Source organism: Mustela putorius, unplaced genomic scaffold, assembly GCF_011764305.1.
Source record: "Mustela putorius furo isolate JIRA1106 unplaced genomic scaffold, ASM1176430v1.1 tig00000253_pilon_pilon_pilon, whole genome shotgun sequence".
Lineage (NCBI taxonomy): Eukaryota > Metazoa > Chordata > Mammalia > Carnivora > Mustelidae > Mustela > Mustela putorius.
The window spans coordinates 670,837-692,218 of NW_025421329.1; the positions used below are offsets into that span (position 1 = coordinate 670,837).

At 36.4% G+C, this 21,382-nt stretch overlaps 1 protein-coding gene across 12 annotated transcripts in view; it reads right to left on the minus strand.

The window, feature by feature from the left end:
* The window catches only part of TASP1 (taspase 1), a 281,144-nt gene that overhangs the window by 218,099 nt on the left and 41,663 nt on the right, over nt 1-21,382 (minus strand). For all 12 annotated transcript variants that reach the window (XR_199566.3, XR_006606287.1, XR_006606286.1 and 9 more), the window contains one exon: nt 15,567-15,651. Coding sequence is in view for 6 of the 12 variants with exons in the window: in XM_045078421.1 (XP_044934356.1) it covers nt 15,567-15,651 (85 nt within the window). In the remaining 6 variants the exon portion in view is untranslated. The remainder of the gene's footprint in view (nt 1-15,566; nt 15,652-21,382) is intronic.

Sequence of the window (21,382 nt, forward strand, 5' to 3'; positions counted from 1 at the left end):
GTTACCTTGATCCGGTCGCAGGCTTGGTGAGCTCGGAGCGCGGCCAGAGGTCAGGCAGACGGGAGTAACTGGGCGCTGTTCTCTGAGGGCGCACTGAGGAGTGGGGCCCTGGGCTCTCGGCTCCTCCGGGCCAGAGACCAGAAGGCCGCCATTTGTATTCCCCGTCCTCCGGAACTCTACGGAAAGCGGAAAGCGCTCAGGGAACAAAAGCTCCTGAAAGCAAACCCGAGCAGATTACTCACCCCGGCCCCTGATAAGGGCAGTGCAATTCCGCCTGGGGCAAAGACACTTGAGAATCACTACAACAGGCCCCTCCCCCCAGAAGATCAACAAGAAATCAGGCAAGACCAAGTTCACCTACCAAGGAGTGCGGATTCAATACCAAGGAGAGCAGCAGAATTCCAGAAGAGGAGAAAGCAAAGCACGGAACTCATGGCTTTTTCCCTGTGATTTTTTTTAGTCTTGTAGTTAATTTAATTTTTTTCTTTTTCATTTTCTGTTTTTTTTCTCGCCTTCTGGTTAAATTTTTTTTTTAACTTTTACCTTTTTCTTTTTTTAACGTTTTTTAACTAGTTTATCTAATATATATATTTTTTCTTTTTTATATTTTTCTTATTTGTTTTCTTTTTTTTTAATTGTTTTCTTTCCTTTTTTTTTTTCTTTCTTTCTTTTTGAACCTCTTTTTATCCCCTTTCTCCACCCTCACGATTTGGGATCTCTTCTAATTTGGTTAAAGCATATTTTCCTGGGGTTGTTGCCACCCTTTTAGTATTTTACTTGCTCATTCATATACTCTTATCTGGACAAAATGACAAGACGGAAAAATTCAACACAAAAAAAAGAACAAGAGGCAGAACCGAAGTCCAGGGACCTAATCAATACAGACATTGGTAATATGTCAGATCTAGAGTTCAGAATGACAATTCTCAAGGTTCTAGCCGGGCTTGAAAAAGGCATGGAAGATATTAGAGAAACCCTCTCGAGAGATATAAAAGCCCATTCTGGAGAAATAGAAGAACAAAAATCTAACCAAGTTGAAATCAAAAAAGCTATTAATGAGGTGCAATCAAAAATGGAGGCTCTCACTGCTAGGATAAATGAGGCAGAAGAAAGAATTAATGATATAGAAGACCAAAGGACTGAGAATAAAGAAGCTGAGCAAAAGAGGGACAAACAGCTACTGGACCACGAGGGGAGAATTCGAGAGATAAGTGACACCATAAGACGAAACAACATTAGAATAATTGTAATTCCAGAAGAAGAAGAAAAAGAGAGGGGAGCAGAAAGTATACTCGAGAGCATTATTAGGGAGAATTTCCCCAATATGGCAAAGGGAACGAGCATCAAAATTCAGGAGGTTCAGAGAACGCCCCTCAAAATCAATAAGAATAGGCCCACACCCCGTCACCTAATAGTAAAATTCACAAGTCTCAGTGACAAAAAGAAAATCCTGAAAGCAGCCCGGGAAAAGAAGTCTGTAACATACAATGGTAAAAATATTAGATTGGCAGCTGACTTATCCACAGAGACCTGGCAGGCCAGAAAGAGCTGGCATGATATTTTCAGAGCACTAAACGAGAAAAACATGCAGCCAAGAATACTATATCCAGCTAGGCTATCATTGAAAATGGAAGGAGAGATTAAAAGCTTCCAGGACAAACAAAAACTGAAAGAATTTGCAAACACCAAACCAGCTCTACAGGAAATATTGAAAGGGGTCCTCTAAGCAAAGAGAGAGCCTACAAGTGGTAGATCAGAAAGGAACAGAGACCATATACAGTAACAATCATCTTACAGGCAATACAATGGCACTAAATTCATATCTCTCAATAGTTACCCTGAATGTTAATGGGCTAAATGCCCCTGTCAAAAGACACAGGGTATCAGAATGGATAAAAAAACAAAACCCATCTATATCTTGCCTCCAAGAAACTCATTTTAAGCCCGAAGACACCTCCAGATTTAAAGTGAGGGGGTGGGAAAGAATTTACCATGCTAATGGACATCAGAAGAAAGCAGGAGTGGCAATCCTTATATAAGATCAATTACATTTTAAGCCAAAGACTATAATAAGAGATGAGGAAGGACACTATATCATACTCAAAGGGTCTGTCCAACAAGAAGATCTAACAATTTTAAATATCTATGCCCCCAAAGTGGGAGCAGCCAACTATATAAACCAATTAATAACAAAATCAAAGAAACACATCAACAATAATACAATAATAGTAGGGGACTTTAACACTACCCTCACTGAAATGGACAGATCACTCAAGCAAAAAGATCAGCAAGGAAATAAAGGCCTTAAACAACACACTGGACCAGATGGACATCACAGATATATTCAGAACATTTCATCCCAAAGCAACAGAATACACATTCTTCTCTAGTGCACATGGAACATTCTCCAGAATAGATCACATCCTGGGTCCTAAATCAGGACTCAACCGGTATCAAAAGATTGGGATCATTCCCTGCATATTTTCAGACCACAATGCTCTAAAGCTAGAACTCAACCACAAAAGGAAGTTTGAAAAGAACCCAAATACATGGAGACTAAACAGCATCCTTCTAAAGAATGAATGGGTCAACCGGGAAATTAAAGAAGAATTGAAAAAAATCCTGGAAACAAATGATAATGAAAATACAACGGTTCAAAATCTGTGGGACACAACAAAGGCAGTCCTGAGAGGAAAATATATAGCGGTACAAGCCTTTCTCAAGAAACAAGAAAGGTCTCAGGTACACAACCTAACCCTACACCTAAAGGAGCTGGAGAAAGAACAAGAAAGATACCCTAAGCCCAGCAGGAGAAGAGAAATCATAAAGATCAGAGCAGAAATCAATGAAATAGAAAACAAAATAACCCAATAGAACAAATCAATGAAACTAGGAGCTGGTTCTTTGAAAGAATTAATAAAATTGATAAACCCCTGGCCCAACTTATCAAAAAGAAAAGAGAAAGGACCCAAATAAATAAAATCATGAATGAAAGAGGAGAGATCACAACTAACACCAAAGAAATACAAACTATTATAAGAACATACTATGAGCAGCTCTACGCCAACAAATTTGAGAATCTGGAAGAAATGGATGCATTCCTAGAAACATATAAACTACCACAACTGAACCAGGAAGAAATAGAAAGCCTGAAAAGACCCATAACCAGTAAGGAGATTGAAACAGTCATTAAAAATCTCCAAACAAACAAAAGCCCAGGGCCAGACGGCTTCCCGGAGGAATTCTACCAAACATTTAAAGAAGAACTAATTCCTATTCCCCTGAAACTGTTCCAAAAAATAGAAATGGAAGGAAAACTTCCAAAATCATTTTATGAGGCCAGCATCACCTTGATCCCAAAACCAGACAAGGATCCCATCAAAAAACAGAGCTATAGACCAATATAGATGCGAAAATACTCAACAAAATACTAGCCAAGAGGATTCAACAGTACATTAAAAGGATTATTCACCACGACCAAGTGGGATTTATTCCAGGGCTGCAAGGTTGGTTCAACATCCGCAAATCACTCAATGTGATACAACACATCAATAAAAGAAAGAACCAGAACCATATGATACTCTCAATAGATGCTGAAAAAGCATTTGACAAAGTACAGCATCCCTTCCTGATCAAAACTCTTCAAAGTGTAGGGATAGAGGGCACATACCTCAATATCATCAAAGCCATCTATGGAAAACCCACTGCAAATATCATTCTCAATGGAGAAAAACTGAAAGCTTTTCCGCTAAGGTCAAGAACACGGCAGGGATGTCCATTATCACCACTGCTATTCAACATAGTACTAGAGGTCCTAGCCTCAGCAATCAGACAACAAAAGGAAATTAAAGGCATCCAAATCGGCAAAGAAGTCAAATTATCACTCTTCGCAGATGATATGATACTATATGTGGAAAACCCAAAAGACTCCACTCCAAAACTGCTAGAACTTATACAGGAAATTCAGTAAAGTGTCAGGATATAAAATCAATGCACAGAAATCAGTTGCATTTCTCTACACCAACAGCAAGACAGAAGAAAGAGAAATTAAGGAGTCAATCCCATTTACAACTGCACCCAAAACCATAAGATACCTAGGAATAAACCTAACCAAAGAGGCACAGAATCTATACTCAGAAAACTATAAAATACTCATGAAAGAAATTGAGGAAGACACAAAGAAATGGAAAAATGTTCCATGCTCCTGGATTGGAAGAATAAATATTGTGAAAATGTCTATGCTACCTAAAGCAATCTACACATTTAATGCAATTCCTATCAAAGTACCATCCATCTTTTTCAAAGAAATGAAACAAATAATTCTAAAATTTATATGGAACCAGAAAAGACCTCGAATAGCCAAAGGGATATTGAAAAAGAAAGCCAACGTTGGTGGCATCACAATTCCGGACTTCAAGCTCTATTACAAAGCTGTCATCATCAAGACAGCATGGTACTGGCACAAAAACAGACACATAGATCAATGGAACAGAATAGAGAGCCCAGAAATAGACCCTCAACTCTACGGTCAACTAATCTTCGACAAAGCAGGAAAGAATGTCCAATGGAAAAAAGACAGCCTCTTCAATAAATGGTGCTGGGAAAATTGGACAGCCACATGCAGAAAAATGAAATTGGACCATTTCCTTACACCACACACAAAAATAGACTCAAAATGGATGAAGGACCTCAATATGAGAAAGGAATCCATCAAAATCCTTGAGGAGAACACAGGCAGCAACCTCTTCGACCTCAGCCGCAGCAACATCTTCCTAGGAACAACGCCAAAGGCAAGGGAAGCAAGGGCAAAAATGAACTATTGGGATTTCATCAAGATCAAAAGCTTTTGCACAGCAAAGGAAACAGTTAACAAAACCAAAAGACAACTGACAGAATGGGAGAAGATATTTGCAAACGACATATCAGATAAAGGACTAGTGTCCAGAATCTATAAAGAACTTAGCAAACTCAACACCCAAAGAACAAATAATCCAATCAAGAAATGGGCAGAGGACATGAACAGACATTTCTGCAAAGAAGACATCCAGATGGCCAACAGACACATGAAAAAGTGCTCCATATCACTCGGCATCAGGGAAATACAAATCAAAACCACAATGAGATATCACCTCACACCAGTCAGAATGGCTAAAATCAACAAGTCAGGAAATGACAGATGCTGGCGAGGATGCGGAGAAAGGGGAACCCTCCTACACTGTTGGTGGGAATGCAAGCTGGTGCAGCCACTCTGGAAAACAGCATGGAGGTTCCTCAAAATGTTGAAAATAGAACTGCCCTATGACCCAGCAATTGCACTACTGGGTATTTACCCTAAAGATACAAATGTGGTGATCCAAAGGGACACATGCACCCGAATGTTTATAGCAGCAATGTCCACAATAGCCAAACTATGGAAAGAACCTAGTTGTCCATCAACAGATGAATGGATCAAGAAGATGTGGTATATATACACAATGGAATACTATGCAGCCATCAAAAGAAATGAAATCTTGCCATTTGCGACAACATGGATGGAACCAGAGCGTATCATGCTTAGCGAAATAAGTCAAGCAGAGAAAGACAACTATCATATGATCTCCCTGATATGAGGAAGTGGTGATGCAACATGGGGGCTTAAGTGGGTAGGAGAAGAATAAATGAAACAAGATGGGATTGGGAGGGAGACAAACCATAAGTGACTCTTAATCTCACAAAACAAACTGAGGGTTGCTGGGAGGAGGGAGTTTGGAAGAAGGGGGTGGGATTATGGACATTGGGGAGGGTATGTGCTTTGGTGAGTGTTGTGAAGTGTGTAAACCTGGTGATTCACAGACCTGTACCCCTGGGGATAAAAATATATGTTTATAAAAAATAAAAAATTATAAAAATAAAAAAATAAGACCCATCAATATGCTGTCTGCAATACTCATTTTAACTCAAAGACATCTCCAGATTTAAAGTGAGGGGGTGGAAAACCATTTACCATGCTAATGGACATCAAAAGAAAACTGGGGTGGCAATCCTTATATCAGACAAATTATATTTTAAACCAAAGACTACAATAAGAGATGAGGAAGGGCATAAAGTATCTGTCCAACAATATCTAACATCTTTAGATGTTATTTCGTTTAATATCTATGCCCCTAACATCGGAGTAGCCAACTATATAAACCAATTAATAACAAAATCAAAGAAACACATCGACAATAATATAATAATAGTAGGGGACTTTAACACTCCCCTCACTGAAACGGACAGTTCATCTGAGCAAAAGATCAACAAGAAATAAAGGCTTTAAATGACACACTGGACCAGATGGACAGCACAGATATATTCAGAACATTCCTTCCCAAAGCAATAGAATACACATTCTTCTCTAGCGCACATGGAGCACTCTCCAGAATAGATCACATCTGGGTCACAAATCAGGTCTCAACCAGTACCCAAAGACTGCATATTTTCCTACCACAATGCTTTGAAACTTGAACTCAATCAAAGAGGAGAATTGGAAACAACTCAAATACATGGAGACTAAAGAGCATCCTCCTAAAGAATGAATGGGTCAACCAGGAATAAAAAGAAGAATTTAAAATTTCATAGGAACAAATGAAAATGAAAACACAACTGTTCAATATCTTGGGATGCAGTAGAGGCAGTCCTAAGAGGAAAGTCTGTAGCAATATATATACAAGCCTTTCTCAAGAAACAAGAAGGGTCTGAAATACACAACCTAACACTACACCTAAAGGAACTAGAGAAAGAACAGCAAATACAGCCTAAACCCAGCAGGAGAAGAGAAATAATAAAGATCAGAGCAGAAATCAGTAAAATAGAAACCAAAAAAACAGTAGAACATACCAATGAAACTAGAAGCTGGTTCTTTTTAGTAAGAGTGATAAACCCCTTGCCAGACTTATCAGAAAGAAAAGAGAAAGGACCCAAATTAATAAAATCATGAATGAAAGAAGAGAGATCACAATCAACACCAAAGAAATACAAACAATTATAAGAACATATTATGAACAACTATATGCCAGCAAATTAGACAATCTGGAAGAAACAGATGCATTCCTAGAGATGTATAAACTACCAACCAAACCGGGAAGAAAAAGAAAACCTAAACAGACCAATAACCAATAAGAAAATTGTAGTAATCAAAAATCTCCCAACAAACAAGAGCCCAGGGCCAGATGGCTTCCCAGGGAAATTCTACCAAACATTTAAAGCAGAATTAATACCTATTCTTCTGAAACTGTTCCAAAAAAAAGGAATGGAAGGACAACTTCCAAACTCATTTTATGAGGCTACCTTACCTTGATCCCCAAACCAGTCAAAGATCCCATTAAAAAAGATAATTGCAGACCAATATCCCCAGTGAAAAAGGATGCAAAAATTCTCACCAAAATATTAGCCAATAGGATCCAACAGTACATTAAAAAGATTACTCACCACGACCAAGTGGGATTTATTCCTGGGCTGCAAGGTTGGTTCAACATCCACAAATCAATCAATGTGATACAATACATTAATAAAAGAAAGAACAAAAACCGTATGATACTCTCAATAGATGCAGAAAAGCAGTTGACAAAATACAGCATCCTTTCTTGGTCAAAACTCTTCACAGTGTAGGGACAGAGGGAACATATGTCAGTATCAAAAAAGCTATCTATGAAAAACCCACAGTGAATACCATTCTCAACTGGGAAAAAAACTGAGAGCTTTTCCCCTAATGTCAAGAACAGAGCAGGATGTCCACTATCACCACTGCTAATTAAGATAGTACTAGGAGTCCTAGCCTCAGCAATCAGACAACAAAAACAAATAAAATGCATCTGAATCAACAAAGAAGTAGTCAAGCTCTCACTCTGCAGATGATATGATACTTGATGTGAAAAATCCAAAGATTTCACTCTAAAACTGCTAGAACTCATACAGGAATTCAGTAAAGTGTCAGGATATAAAATCAACACACAGAAATCAGCTGCATTTCTATACACTAATAACAAGACAAAGAAAGAGAAATTAAACAGTTAATCCAATTTACAATTGTACCCCAAACCATAAGATACCTAGGAATAAATCTAAACAATGAGGCAAAGAATCTGTACTCAGGAAACTACAGAATACTCACGGAAGAAGTTGAGGAAGACACAAGGAAATGGAAAAATGTTCCATACTCGTGGATTGAAAGAACAAATACTGTGAAAATGTCTACGCTACCTAGAGCAATCCACACATTTAATTCAATTCCTACCAAAATACCATCAACTTTTTTCAAAGACATGGGATAAATAATCCTAAAATTTATATGGAACCAGAAAGACCCCAAACAGCCAAAGGAATGTTGAAAAAGCAAAGCTGGTGGCATCACAATTCCAGACTTCAAGCTCTGTTTACAAAGCTGCAATCACTAAGACAGTATGGTACTAACAGTAAAAGAGTCTCATAGATCAATGGAACAGAATAGAGAGCCCAGAAATGGACCGATCTTCAACAAAGCAGGAAAGAATGTCCAATAGCAAAAAGACAATCTCTCCAACAAATGGTGTTGGGAAAATTGGACAGCCACATGCAAAATGAAACTGGACCATTTCCTTAAACCATCCACAAAAACAGACTCAATATGGATGAAAGACCTAAATTCGAAACAGGAATCCATCAAAATCCTTGGGGACAACACAGGCAGCAACCTGTTCAACCTCAGCTGCAGCAACTTCTTCCTAGAAACATCATCAGAGACAAGGGAAGCAAAGGCAAAAATGAACTATTAGGACTTCATCTAGATCAAAAGGTTTTGCACAGCAAAGGAAACGGTCAACAAGACCAAAACACAACAGACAAAATGGGAGAAGATATTTGCAAATGATGTATTAGATAAAGGGCTAGTATCCAAAATCCATAAAGAACTTACAAACTCAACACCCAAAGAACAAATAATCCAATCAAGAAACGGGCAGAGGACAAGAACAGACATTTCTGCAAAGACACCCAAATGGCCAACAGACACATGAAAAAGTGCTCCACATCACTCGGCATCAGGGAAATACAAATTAAAACCACAGTGAGATACCACCTCATACCAGGCTAAAATTAGCAAGTCGGGAAATGACGGGTGTTGGCAAGGATGCAGAGAATGGGGAACCCTCCTTCATTTTTGGTGGGAATGCAAGCTGGGGCAGCCACTCTGTAAAACAGTATGGAGGTTCCTCAAAAAGTTGAAAATAGAGCTACCCTATGACCCAGCAATTGCACTACTTAGTATTTACCCCAAAAATACAAATGTAGTGACCTAAAGGGGCACGTGCTCCCCAATGTTTATAGTAGCAATGTCCACAATAGCCAAACTATGCAAAGAGCTTAGATGTCCATCAACAACTGAGTGGATAACAAAGATGCGGTGTATATATACAATGGAATATTATGTAGCCATCAGGGAAAAAAAAAAAAAAATCTTGCCATTTGCAATGACATGGATGGAACTAGAGGGTATTATACTAAGTGAAATTAAGTCAATCAGAGACAGACAATTATCATATGATCTCACTGATTTGATGAATTTGAGAAACAAGACAGAGCATCATAGAGGAAGGGAGGAAAAAATGAAACAAGACAAAACCAAAGAGGGAGACAAACCATAAGAGATTCTTAATCTAAGGAAACAAACAATTGCTGGAGTGGAGGAGAGTGAGAGGGATGGGATAGTGAAGTGAAGGACACTGGAGAGGATATGTGCTGTGGTGAGTGCTGTGAATTGTGTAAGACTGATGAATCACAGATCTGTTCCCCTGAAACAAATAATACTTGTTAATAAAAAGTAAATAAATAAATGACCTACCAAATAAATAAATAAACAAACAAATAAGCATGTTAAGTAGATATACAGAAGACACTTTTTTAAGTGGCAACAAAATCAAATTTCTGAAGATGTCTACAATGTCAGACATGAAAAATAAAGTTGATGGGATTAACAAGTGATTAGATATTGTAGAAAAATAATAAACTTGAAAACAGCAATGGAAATTATTCAAAACAAAACAAAAGAGAAAAATGAATGGAAAAAGTAAATAATTTACTAGTGATCTGTAGGAGTACAAGTCAAATATACATGCAATTGGAGTCCTGAAGGATAGAAAGAGGAATCAGAAAAAATATCTGAAGAATTAATAGCCAACAAATTTTCCAAATTTGATAAAAGTATATTTCCCTTCATATCCAAGATGCAAAGTAAATCCAAACAAAGACATTACAAGAAAAGTGCAGACCAATATATCTCATAATATATGAGATACAAAAATTCTTTACAAAATCTTAGCAAATTGGATCTGACAATATATCAAAAGGATAATACATAATGACCAAGTAGAATTTATCCCAGGAAAGCAATTGTTGCTTTAATAGTTGAAAATCAACCAATTGCTGACTGACCAAATAGAAAAATTATAACACCATCTTATTAGATGCAGAAAGGCATTTGAGAAAGTACAACACTCATTCCTACTAAAAACTCTCAGAACAGTAAGAAGGGGACTTTCTCAGTATAATAAAGAATATCTATGATAGGGGCGCCTGGGTGGCTCAGTGGGTTAAGCCGCTGCCTTCGGCTCAGGTCATGATCTCAGGGTCCTGGGATCGAGCCCCACATCGGGCTCTCTGCTCAGCAGGGAGCCTGCTTCCCTCTCTCTCTTTCTCTCTCTCTCTCTGCCTGCCTCTCCATCTACTTGTGATTTCTCTCTGTAAAATAAATAAATAAAATCTTTAAAAAAAAAAAAAAAGAATATCTATGATAAACCTTCAGCATTCAGCAACTACCATACTTAAGGGTAAAAGACCAAACGCTTCTACTCTAAGATCACAAACAAGGCACAAACGCCCACTCTCACATTTTTTTTCATTCTCACATTTCTACTCCACCTAGCATTGGAGCTCCTAGCCTCTGTAATAAAGAAAAGGAAATTAATTAAAGGAGCCCAGATTAGAGAGGAAGAAATAAAACAATTTTTATTCTCAAAAGAAATTATTGTCTATGTAGAAAATCTTTAAAAATCTACAAAAAGATACTATAAAACAAATGAATTTAGCAAATTCCCAGGAAAGAATATCAATGTAATAAAATAATCATATTTCTATATTGGCAATAAACAACTAGAAATTAACACATATTATACATATAATTTATCATACTATCAAAAAGAATGAAATACTTGGGGTGCCTGGGTGGTGCAGTCAGTTAAGCAGCTGACTCTTGGTTTTGGCTCAGGTCATGATCTCAGGGTCCTGAGATCAAATCCTGCATCAGGCTCCTGAGCATGGGCTCAGCAAGGAGTCTGTTTCTCCCTTTCCTCCTGCCCCTCCCCACATTCATGTGCTCACTGTCTCTCTCAAATAAAAAAATCTTTTTTAAAAAAAAGAGAGAATGAAATACTTAAGTATAAGTTTGATAAAAGCTATTTAAGACCTGTACACTGAAAAACTATAAAACACTGGTCAGAGAGGCTAAATGAGACTTTATTAAATGGACATGTTGCAATCCTAATGAAAATTTCATCAGGCTATTTCTAGAAATAGGCTAATTCTAAAATTCACATGGAAATGCAAAATGCTAAAATGGTCAAAACAACCTGAAAACAAAGAATTAAGCTCAAGAACTATGTACATGAGGAAATGAAACAGCTAGTTTCAGACAAGGTTAGCACCACTATATGATATAATTTTAATGGAGAGATGGCCATCACTTTTTCCCATGTATTTTATCTTTGTAAAATATAAATATACTGCACATGTCCCCTTTAAAACTGCTTCATCTTGTTCCCTTCATCCTTCACAGAAGTAACAACAGTAAGTTTGATAACCTTTCCAGACCTTCTTTGTAAATATATACTATATACAGCCTTAAAAAACTAGAGTACTGTCTATGTTGTAATACTATGAAGGAATATATGGGAATAAGAGAAGTTTAAAATCAGGACAACTGTTACCTAGGAGCAAGGGCAGAGACATGAACAGACATTTCTGCAAAGACATCCAAATGGCCAACAGACACATGAAAAAGTGTAAGGGTGTGGACAACGGGAAGGATAACAATAGAAAGGGTTCCATCTAGACAGTTTCAAATCTCTTCATAATGTCTTATTTCCCAACCTGGAGGGTGGGAAATAGTATTCCTGGTTATAAATATTGCATTATTTTGTATTTTTTTTAAAAACATAAATTAAACTGAATGTATCATACGGCAATTTGATTTTTTTCCTCTACGATATACAGATCTACCCATTTTACTATATATAAATGTTTCTCCATTTTCTAATACTGCAGATTATTTAATAATATGACTAGAAAATAGTTCACTTAGCCATTGATGGACATTTAGATTGTTTACAGTTTTATACACCACAAGTAATGTTGCTGTAACCTTCTTGTGCTGTAGAAGTCTTCCTATGTACATGTGAAGGTGTTCTATCCCAAGATAGAACTGCTGGAGCACACAACATGTGCATGTTCAATTTTTACATTAATAAATAATATCAAAATGTCTCTCAACTGGTTATATCAGTCTACGTTCCCAATACTAGTAGTACAAAGAAACTGTTTCTCCACAATCTCAACACTGGGTATCATTAGTCTTTATTAATTTTGCTACTTTGAAATAAACATATCATCTTATCATTTTAATTCACAATTCCTTAATTAGAGTTGGGCCCCTTTTTGTGTATTTATACACCATCAATATTTTCCTTTCTATAAAGTGCCTATTTGTACCATTTACCAATTTTTTAAAATTTAAGTTGTCTTGTCTTACTAATATTTTACAGTTCTTTTTTTTTCTTTTTTTAAGATTTTATTTATTTATTTATTTGTCAGAGAGAGAGAGAGAGAGAACACAAGCAGGCAGAGCGGCAAGCAGAGGCAGAGAAAGAAGCAGGTTCCCTGCTGAGCAAGGAGTCCGATGTAGGATTCGATCCCAGGACCCTGGGATCATGACCTGAGCCAAAGGCAGTGGCTAAACCAACTGAGCCACCCAGGCATCCCGTATTTTATGGTTCTTAAACACTATGTTTACAAATTTTTTTTTTTGCTACTATGCTGCAAATAATTTTTCTCAGTTTCAAAAGCCATAATGTCTGAATTCAGATCATGTTATCTTCAGTTGTAAATAACTATACATTTTCACTTCTCATATGTTTCCATATTTAGCCTTATTTTTTCATCTTAATAAGGTCTTTGCTACCCCATAGTCATAAACACAATCTCTCATATTTTTTCTTAAAAATTTTATATTGTGCTTTTTTACCTTCATGTTTGAATTTAATTTTTTTTTGAACAGCATGACACAAGAATTCAAATTAACCTGTATCCACTAGATAGCCAGCTGTCCCAACATAATTTAATACACCATAATTTTTCCCCACAATGCTTTGAGATACTTTTTTTTAAAGATTTTTATTTATTTATTTGTCAGAGAAAGAGAGGGAGAGAGAGCACGCACAGGCAGACAGAGTGGCAGAGGGAGAAGCAGGCTCTCTGCGGAGCAAGGAGCCTGATGCGGGACTCGATTCCAGGACGCTGGGATCATGAACTGAGCGGAAGGCAGCTGCTTAACCAACTGAGCCACTCTGGTGTCCCGAGATGATACTTTGATAGACTAAATTTAATTTTATACTAGATCCGCTTCTAGACTTCCTGTTTGGTCCTACAGATTTTTTTCTATATATCCCTATATAAAATACTAATATTTTCTATATATATTTTTATATAGATCCCTATACCTAAATCAACCTGTTTTAATTATGATAGTATTATGAAGTATCAGGACAGCTATCAGATGAGCCTAACTCTCTGATCTGTTTCAAAATGTCCACTATTGTTGTATACTTGTTCCTCCATCTAAACTTGAGAACCAGCTTGATAAATGCTATAAGTAGTGTGGGGAATGGGATTACGGTGATTTGCAGGCAAACTTTAAAATACTTTACACAAGGTTTATGCTATTTTCCTTGTCAACTAAAACAACTGCCTTGTTCCCTCTCTACTGGGCATGTATCTTCTAATTGGTTTAATTAGGGTTAATTATGCTTTATGTACAATAGCAAACATGGGTAAAAGAACACAGTCACATTTTAATTCAACACTGAAGAGAATATAAATCCAGAGATAATCTCTTTACATCTATTACTCCCCTAAAAACAAGTCTTATCCACTAGGACTCTATGTATGTTCTAAACAAAACTTAGCAAATTTGGGGTTAGTGGACTTCAAAACAGTTAAAAAGCATGACTTTAACACAAATTATGAGGAAAGTCTAAATAAGAATTCTTATTCACTTTTCCTACTTTCAGAGTTATAAAAGTAAAGTTATCGATATCAAACACATTATGAACAATCTCAAAATTTCAGATTTGCTTCTCCTTATCCTTCCTGATTGAAGACACAAATATTAAAAATTGTATTTCTTCAAAAATTTTTAAGATTAACCTTTCTAGTATTACAATTAAACAACTGACAAGTATATGATTAAAATGAATTACTTGAGTATATTAGGATAAGAGGTTTCAAGACTTTTTAAAACTATATTAATTTATTTTCTATGACCTCAAATTATAACAGTCAAAGTGATTATCTTATAGTACCGTTGTGACAACTTTCAACACGGAACATTAATGTAACCTTCACAGCTGGGCATGCTGAACATATACTGAGTACCACTGGCACTGAAGCATATCTGTTATTATTATTAGGCATGCTAGTGGAATGATGGCCATATTTTGCAAACATACAGGCAATTTACAAAATTATTTAAGGGTAAAAAAAAAAAATCATGTCAAGGATTTCCTTTAAAATACTATAGGAAAGGGGTGCCAGGCTGGCTCAGTCGGAGGGACTCTTGATCTCAGGGTCATGAGTTTGAGCCCCAACTGGGTGTGGAGATTGCTTAAAATCAATAAATAAATAAATTCTAAAAATTATTTTTAATTAAAAAAATACTATAGGAAAAAGAGACTGAGTAAGATAGATAAAGGGCAAAAGCAGTTAATTGTTGGAGCTGGATGACAGGTTCATGAGGGCTCTTACAATGTTCTCTCTAAATTTATAAATACTTGAAAAGTTCAAAGTTTTTTTAATGAAAATTGTATATTAATGCTGGAGAAAAACATAATCTTACTAATCTTAACATTACAATGTGTTTCTCCAGAACTGAAAAATTAAGTACTTTATTCTAAGATCATCTCAAAATTAAAATTAGTTTGGACTCTGCACTTTAAAAGTTTCATAACAAAAGATCCCAACTGTGCACTTCGGAACAGCAAAAACATCTCTGTAATCAACTACAAAACCAAAAATTAATTCTGATCTCTTTCCTGCTTTAATCTGTATTATTCTATTGCATCTGAACCTCTATCAAGGGTACAAAATGTTCCAAGATTATAGAACAAAGTGTGTCTTCCTCTCAAAGGCAAGCTACTGCTGGTGTGTAACCAACATCAGCCTTCTGTGGATAAAAATAGCCTTCAAACACCACATGCACCAAAGACAATAGACCCAAGGAAAGTCAGGCAGAACAAAGCAGTTACCAGGGAGGAATTCGGCCAGCCGAGAGCTTGCCCTTCTGCCCTTCACACAAGAGTCTGTTTGCAACTGAGACTGGATTCTTGATTCCTATAAAAATAAAATTGTCAGAAAATGAAGTCAGAAAAATATCTTCAGGTTTCCCACTAAGTTTTGTGGATGTTTCAATAAAACAACTTTTAAATATCTTAGAAAACTCTTCTTTTATATATACTAATGAAAACGCTTAATTATCATGAATAATATGGATAAAATCAACAAATAAATGAATATCCAGTAGAGAGAAGAATATAAAACATACATTCTCATGTTTTTGTCATATGCTACAGCAACAAAGACTGAATTTGAAATAATTAATATTTAAGTTAGGTCCCTTGTTAATAGATTTCAGAATAGAATAGAGATACCGAAAATGAGGCATCTACTTTCAAAAACTGAATTTCCTCCAAAGAATAAACATGATTACAAACAGCTTCAAGTTTACCGTGGTGGGGGGAGGGGGGGAATGAATGGCCAAAATTTTTCAATCTCGCCTACAAGAGAGACAGAATAAAGAGAATATCCTACAAATCAAGTAAGAGTGGGGAGAAGAGGCCAAGTATGTACAAGACTGTAACCTAAAATATGGTTCAGATTGTTTCCAGGAGGGAAAACAGAATGTGAAGAAAAGCAAGAAGAGGATGCTTATCTGGGAGGAATACTAGGACAGTATTAGTGTGAAAAACAGTCATGGTTACAATGATGACAAATAAGGCAATGTGATGATGACTGAAGACAGTGAAAGTAACTCAGTATCTAATATATACTAACCCCCATACCAAAGCCTTAAATATATCAGATTAATTCATTGACTTCTCAACTCTATCATATAAGTATACTTATGAACCTTGAGGTTCATAGTACTGAGGAAATATCCACACAGAGGGTTAAGTCACCTGCCCAAGATCATAGTGCTGAGATTTTGACAGAAGCAGCTAATGCCAGAGACCACACGCTTAACTACTAACCAATGGATGCCTCTCAGGACACCATCAGTACCAAAATAAAAATTAAAAATATCAATCAATCAATGAATCAGCAGTGGGATATAAAAAGAGTATTAAAACTCAAATTAAGGTCACCATATTAACTCAAAACAAAACTATCTAACTAAACAACAAAAACATGCCACCAAAAAAACATATGAAATACCGAATAAAGGAAAAGCTCAGATCTACATACTTCCTCTTAAAATATATCTCTGTATATGATGATCTAATACTTAAAGACTTTGATAACTGTCAGTTAAGTTATAAATTTAAATCTAAAAATTCTGCATCAAAACTTCAAAAGGATCTCTATGATGTATGACAAGTTGACTCTTAAATTCATCAGGAAAAGAAAACTTTGGAGGTCAAAATGAAGAGGTATTCACCCTTCAAGATACCATTTCTTGGGCGCTTGGGTTAAGCCTCTGTCTTCGGCTCAGGTCATGATCTTAGGGTCCTGGTATCAAGTCCCACATCGGGCTTTCTGCTCAGCAAAGAGCCTGCTTCCCCCTCTCTCTCTGCCTGCCTCTCTGCCTACTTGTGATCTCTCTCTCTGTGTCAAATAAATAAATAAATCTTTTTTTTAAAAATACCGTCTCTTATTAAAAACTATTCTTAATTTAAAAAGTGTGGTTTGAGCACAAGCAGACAAATACATCAATGGAACAGAATAAAGCTAAAGTCCAGAATAGACCACACAAGCATTTGAATGTTTAATACATGACATAGACAGTATTTCAAATGAGTAGAAAAAGACAGACTCTATATGAGAGGTAGAAAGAACACAGAGTGATGGGAGTCAGACTGTTTTATAACTGTACCTGCTATCTATTGCTTCTCAGCTATAAATTCTCCCTTCACTGCCTGACCTGTGAAAATGGATATGGGCCCTTTAAATATGCTTCCTTTGCCAGTTGGCACACTGGTAGCTTTGACAGTAGAGGGCACTGTGGAGACACACTGTAGGAAGACCAGGTGGCTTCTTAGGCAGGCTTGGAGAGCTTCAGTTTTTCTTCACTATTTGGCCCACATGGTATTCCCTGGTGCTAAGTGCCTTCAAGGTGCAGCTTTCTGCAGCATTTGGCCACCACATGTTTTCTCCAGCTCCTGATTCAGGCTACAGCAGCATAGCTGACAGCCCCAGAAAGAACAGGACTGTGCCCAGCTTGAGTCACAAACGTTCTCAGCCTCATAGGCACAAAGAGTGAAGTGTCCCAAGGGGAGAGGGCCGTTGGGTAAGCCAAAAACCCAGTCTTTACCCTGTGCAACAGAGGTTCAATTCACATAGTTTCCTCACCCCCATGTGCCCACCTACCAGCCTGAGCTCATTTGTGCCCCACAGGATTGTTCTTGGTCTCACAGTGACTGTGGCCTGTGTACCCAGCAACTTCTCGGCTAGGCAGTGGGCTACAACCACACCTTCTTCAATAAGGTCTAAATCTTCCAAGTTTATCCTTACTTGGGTATTCTCCCTCTGCCCTAGAATACATTTTGAGTTCTCTTTCCATCTTTGTATAGTTACTCTCCTATTACTGTTTAACAGTTCTGTACATTAAACATTCCCTATTTAATCTACCATGTGATTTGTCTCCTACTTGGACCCAGACTGATAAAGTAACCTTGGGCCAATTACTAAATATCTTCTGTATTTCAGATTCCTTATCTGTGAAATGAGGACAAAAGTAGTGTCCTCAAAAGGTAATTTTGAGGGACGCCTGGGTGGCTCAGTTGGTTAAGCAGCTGCCTTCGGCTCATGTCATGATCCCAGTGTCCTGGGCTACTTGCTCCGCAGGGAGCCTGCTTCTCCCTCTGACTCTGCCTTCCACTCTGTCTGCCTGTGCTCGCTCTCACTCTCTCTCTCTCACAAATAAATAAATAAAATCTTTGAAAAAAAAAAAGGTAATTTTGAGAATTAAATGACTGCATACATATGAACTACAGGATAACAATGCATGGTATGTAACAGTCACCCAATGAAAAATTGTTATTATTATTGTTATTATTCAAGATTATGTAGGGACAATTTGTTGGTTATTTCAGAAAAAAACAATGCATTAAAAAAGTAAATGAAAGGGATGCCTGGGTGGCTCAGTTGGTTAAGCCGCTGCCTTCAGCTCGGGTCATGATCCCAGCGTCCTGGGATCGAGTCCCACATCGGGCTCCTTGCGCAGTGGGGAGCCTGCTTCTTCCTCTGCCTCTGCCTGCCATTCTGTCTGCCTGTGCTCGCTCTCTCTCCCTCTCTCTCTCTGATAAATTAAAAAAAAAAAAGTATATAGACTTTAAAAAAAAGTAAATGAAAAATAAATTATAAGTGTATGAGAAGAAAATATAGGTGAATATACTTATAATTATGAGGGAAACCTTAAGAAATGCAAAATACAAAAGACACACAAAAAAATAAGTAATAAGTTTGAAAATAAAAATTTTTAATTCTAATATAATAAAGCACATTATAAGTAAAGTTAAAAGGTAAGCCACAAGAGATATGAAACAGTTCACAGAGAAATGCTAATGGCCTTTAAACATGAAATTTCATTACCAATAAAATTTCATAATGAAAGAAATTAAAATTAAAACTAATTGATAGACTCTTTCTTACCCATCATAGAAGCCAGAAAGGATAAAGAAGATTGGAACAAGTGAATAACCAAATTGACCAAACCAGCACATACAGAACATGTACCCAACAACCACAAAATAATTACTCTTTTAAAAAGTCCACACGGAATGTTTAACAAAGCATACCATAAACTGGGCCATAAAGCAAGTCTCAAAAAGCATAGAAGAATCATATAAGGAAGCATAAGGAATCATATAAAGGATATTCTCTGACCACTGTGAAATTAAACTAGAAATCAAGGAAAAAAGCTAACTAAAAAGTCCTTAAGTAAAGACATTTGACAACTCATTTGAAAAAGACAAATTCCTTGAAACTCACGTGAGAGGAAAACATAATCTTATAACTCTTAAAGAAATAGAATCCATTTTTTAAAACTTCCTACAAAGAAAATGCCACTAATTTAGAATAACTAATGAGTTATCAGAAGAAATCATTCCAATCATATGCAAACTGTTTCCTAGAAAAAAAAAAGTCCCAATTCATTTTGTGAGGTCAGCTATAACAGGATTCCAAAACCTGAAAATATTCCAAGAAAGGAAAAGTAAGCCCAATCTAATACATGAACATAGATGTCAAAATCTTAAACATCAGCAACTTGAACCCAACAGAATATAAAGATACAAACATGACCAAGAAGACTTTATGCCAATAAAAGGAACATTCAAAAATCAATCACAAATTTCATGTTTAACAAAATATAAGAAAAAACTCTTTACCTCAACAGACACAGAAAAGCATTTTATGATAATTCAATCAATACCCATTTGTAATAAAAACTATCAGTAAACTAAGATTAGAAGGGAACTTCCTCAAACTGATAAAGGATATCTATGAGAGTCCAAAAGCTAGCAGAGCATACAGAATGGTAAAATATTTAATGTTCTCCCTCTAAGATCAGGAACAAAGCAAGGATGTACACCATCCCCACTTACATTCAGCATTGTACTGAATGTTACAGCCAGTATAGTAAAGTAAGAAAAAAATGAAAAGTTTAAATATTGAAAAGGACAAAGTAAAATTGCATGAGTCATAGGTAATATAATTGTGTATACAGAAGTTACATGGGAACCTATTTTTTCAAATGCTAGAACAAGTGAATTCATCAAGGCTAGTGAATTCAAGCCCAATAACAAAATTCAATTATATTTCTGAATTCAATAAAACAATTAGACACTTTAAATTTATATACTTATATACTTATAATAGCATCAAAAACGAAGTATCTAGAAGAAAACTAATAAAAGATATATATAATATTTATACTGAAAACCATAAAACAATGCTGAGGAAAAAACATGACTAACATTTATATAAATATACATATCCTATATTTGTGGACTGGAATATCCAATACTGTTAAGACATCAATTGTCCACAAATGATTCTATATACTCAATGCAATACCAATCAAAATCCCAGCAGGGTTTTATTATGGACATTGACAAGCTGACTCAAAAATTTTGTGAAAATGCCCAGACACTTAGAATAGCCAATATAACCTTAAAGGAAAAAAAAGAAAAGGGAAAAAAAAGAAAAGAAAAAAAAAGGAAGTTAGGAATCTTACACAAACCAGGTATCAAGTGATACATATATATCACTAATATAAATATATTAGAAAACATAAAAAATATAGAGCTATAGTAATCAAGAAAGTATAGCAATAAATAGAACAGTAGAGTAGAACAGAGGGTACAGGAACAAGCCATTGTACATATAGTCCATCACCTGATTTGCCAGCACAGTTATGTGAAGAGAACATTGTCCTTTCTATTGACAATGGCAATGAACCAAGTGGATATCCATAAGAGAAAAAAAATTAATGTCAGCTCCTATCTTACATATACTAAAATTAATCTGGGCTTGATAAAAGAGCTAAACGTGAAAGGTAAAAAATAAAGAACCAAGATGCCCTTCAACGGACGAATGGATAAGGAAAATGTGGTCCATATACACTATGGAGTATTATGCCTCCATCAGAAAGGATGAATACCCAACTTTTGTAGCAACATGGACGGGACTAGAAGAGATTATGCTGAGTGAAATAGGTCAAGCAGAGAGAGTAAATTATCATATGGTTTCACTTATTTGTGGAGCATAACAAATAGCATGGAGGACATGGGGAGTTAGAGAGGAGAAGGGAGTTGGGGGAAATTGGAAGGGGAGGTGAACCATG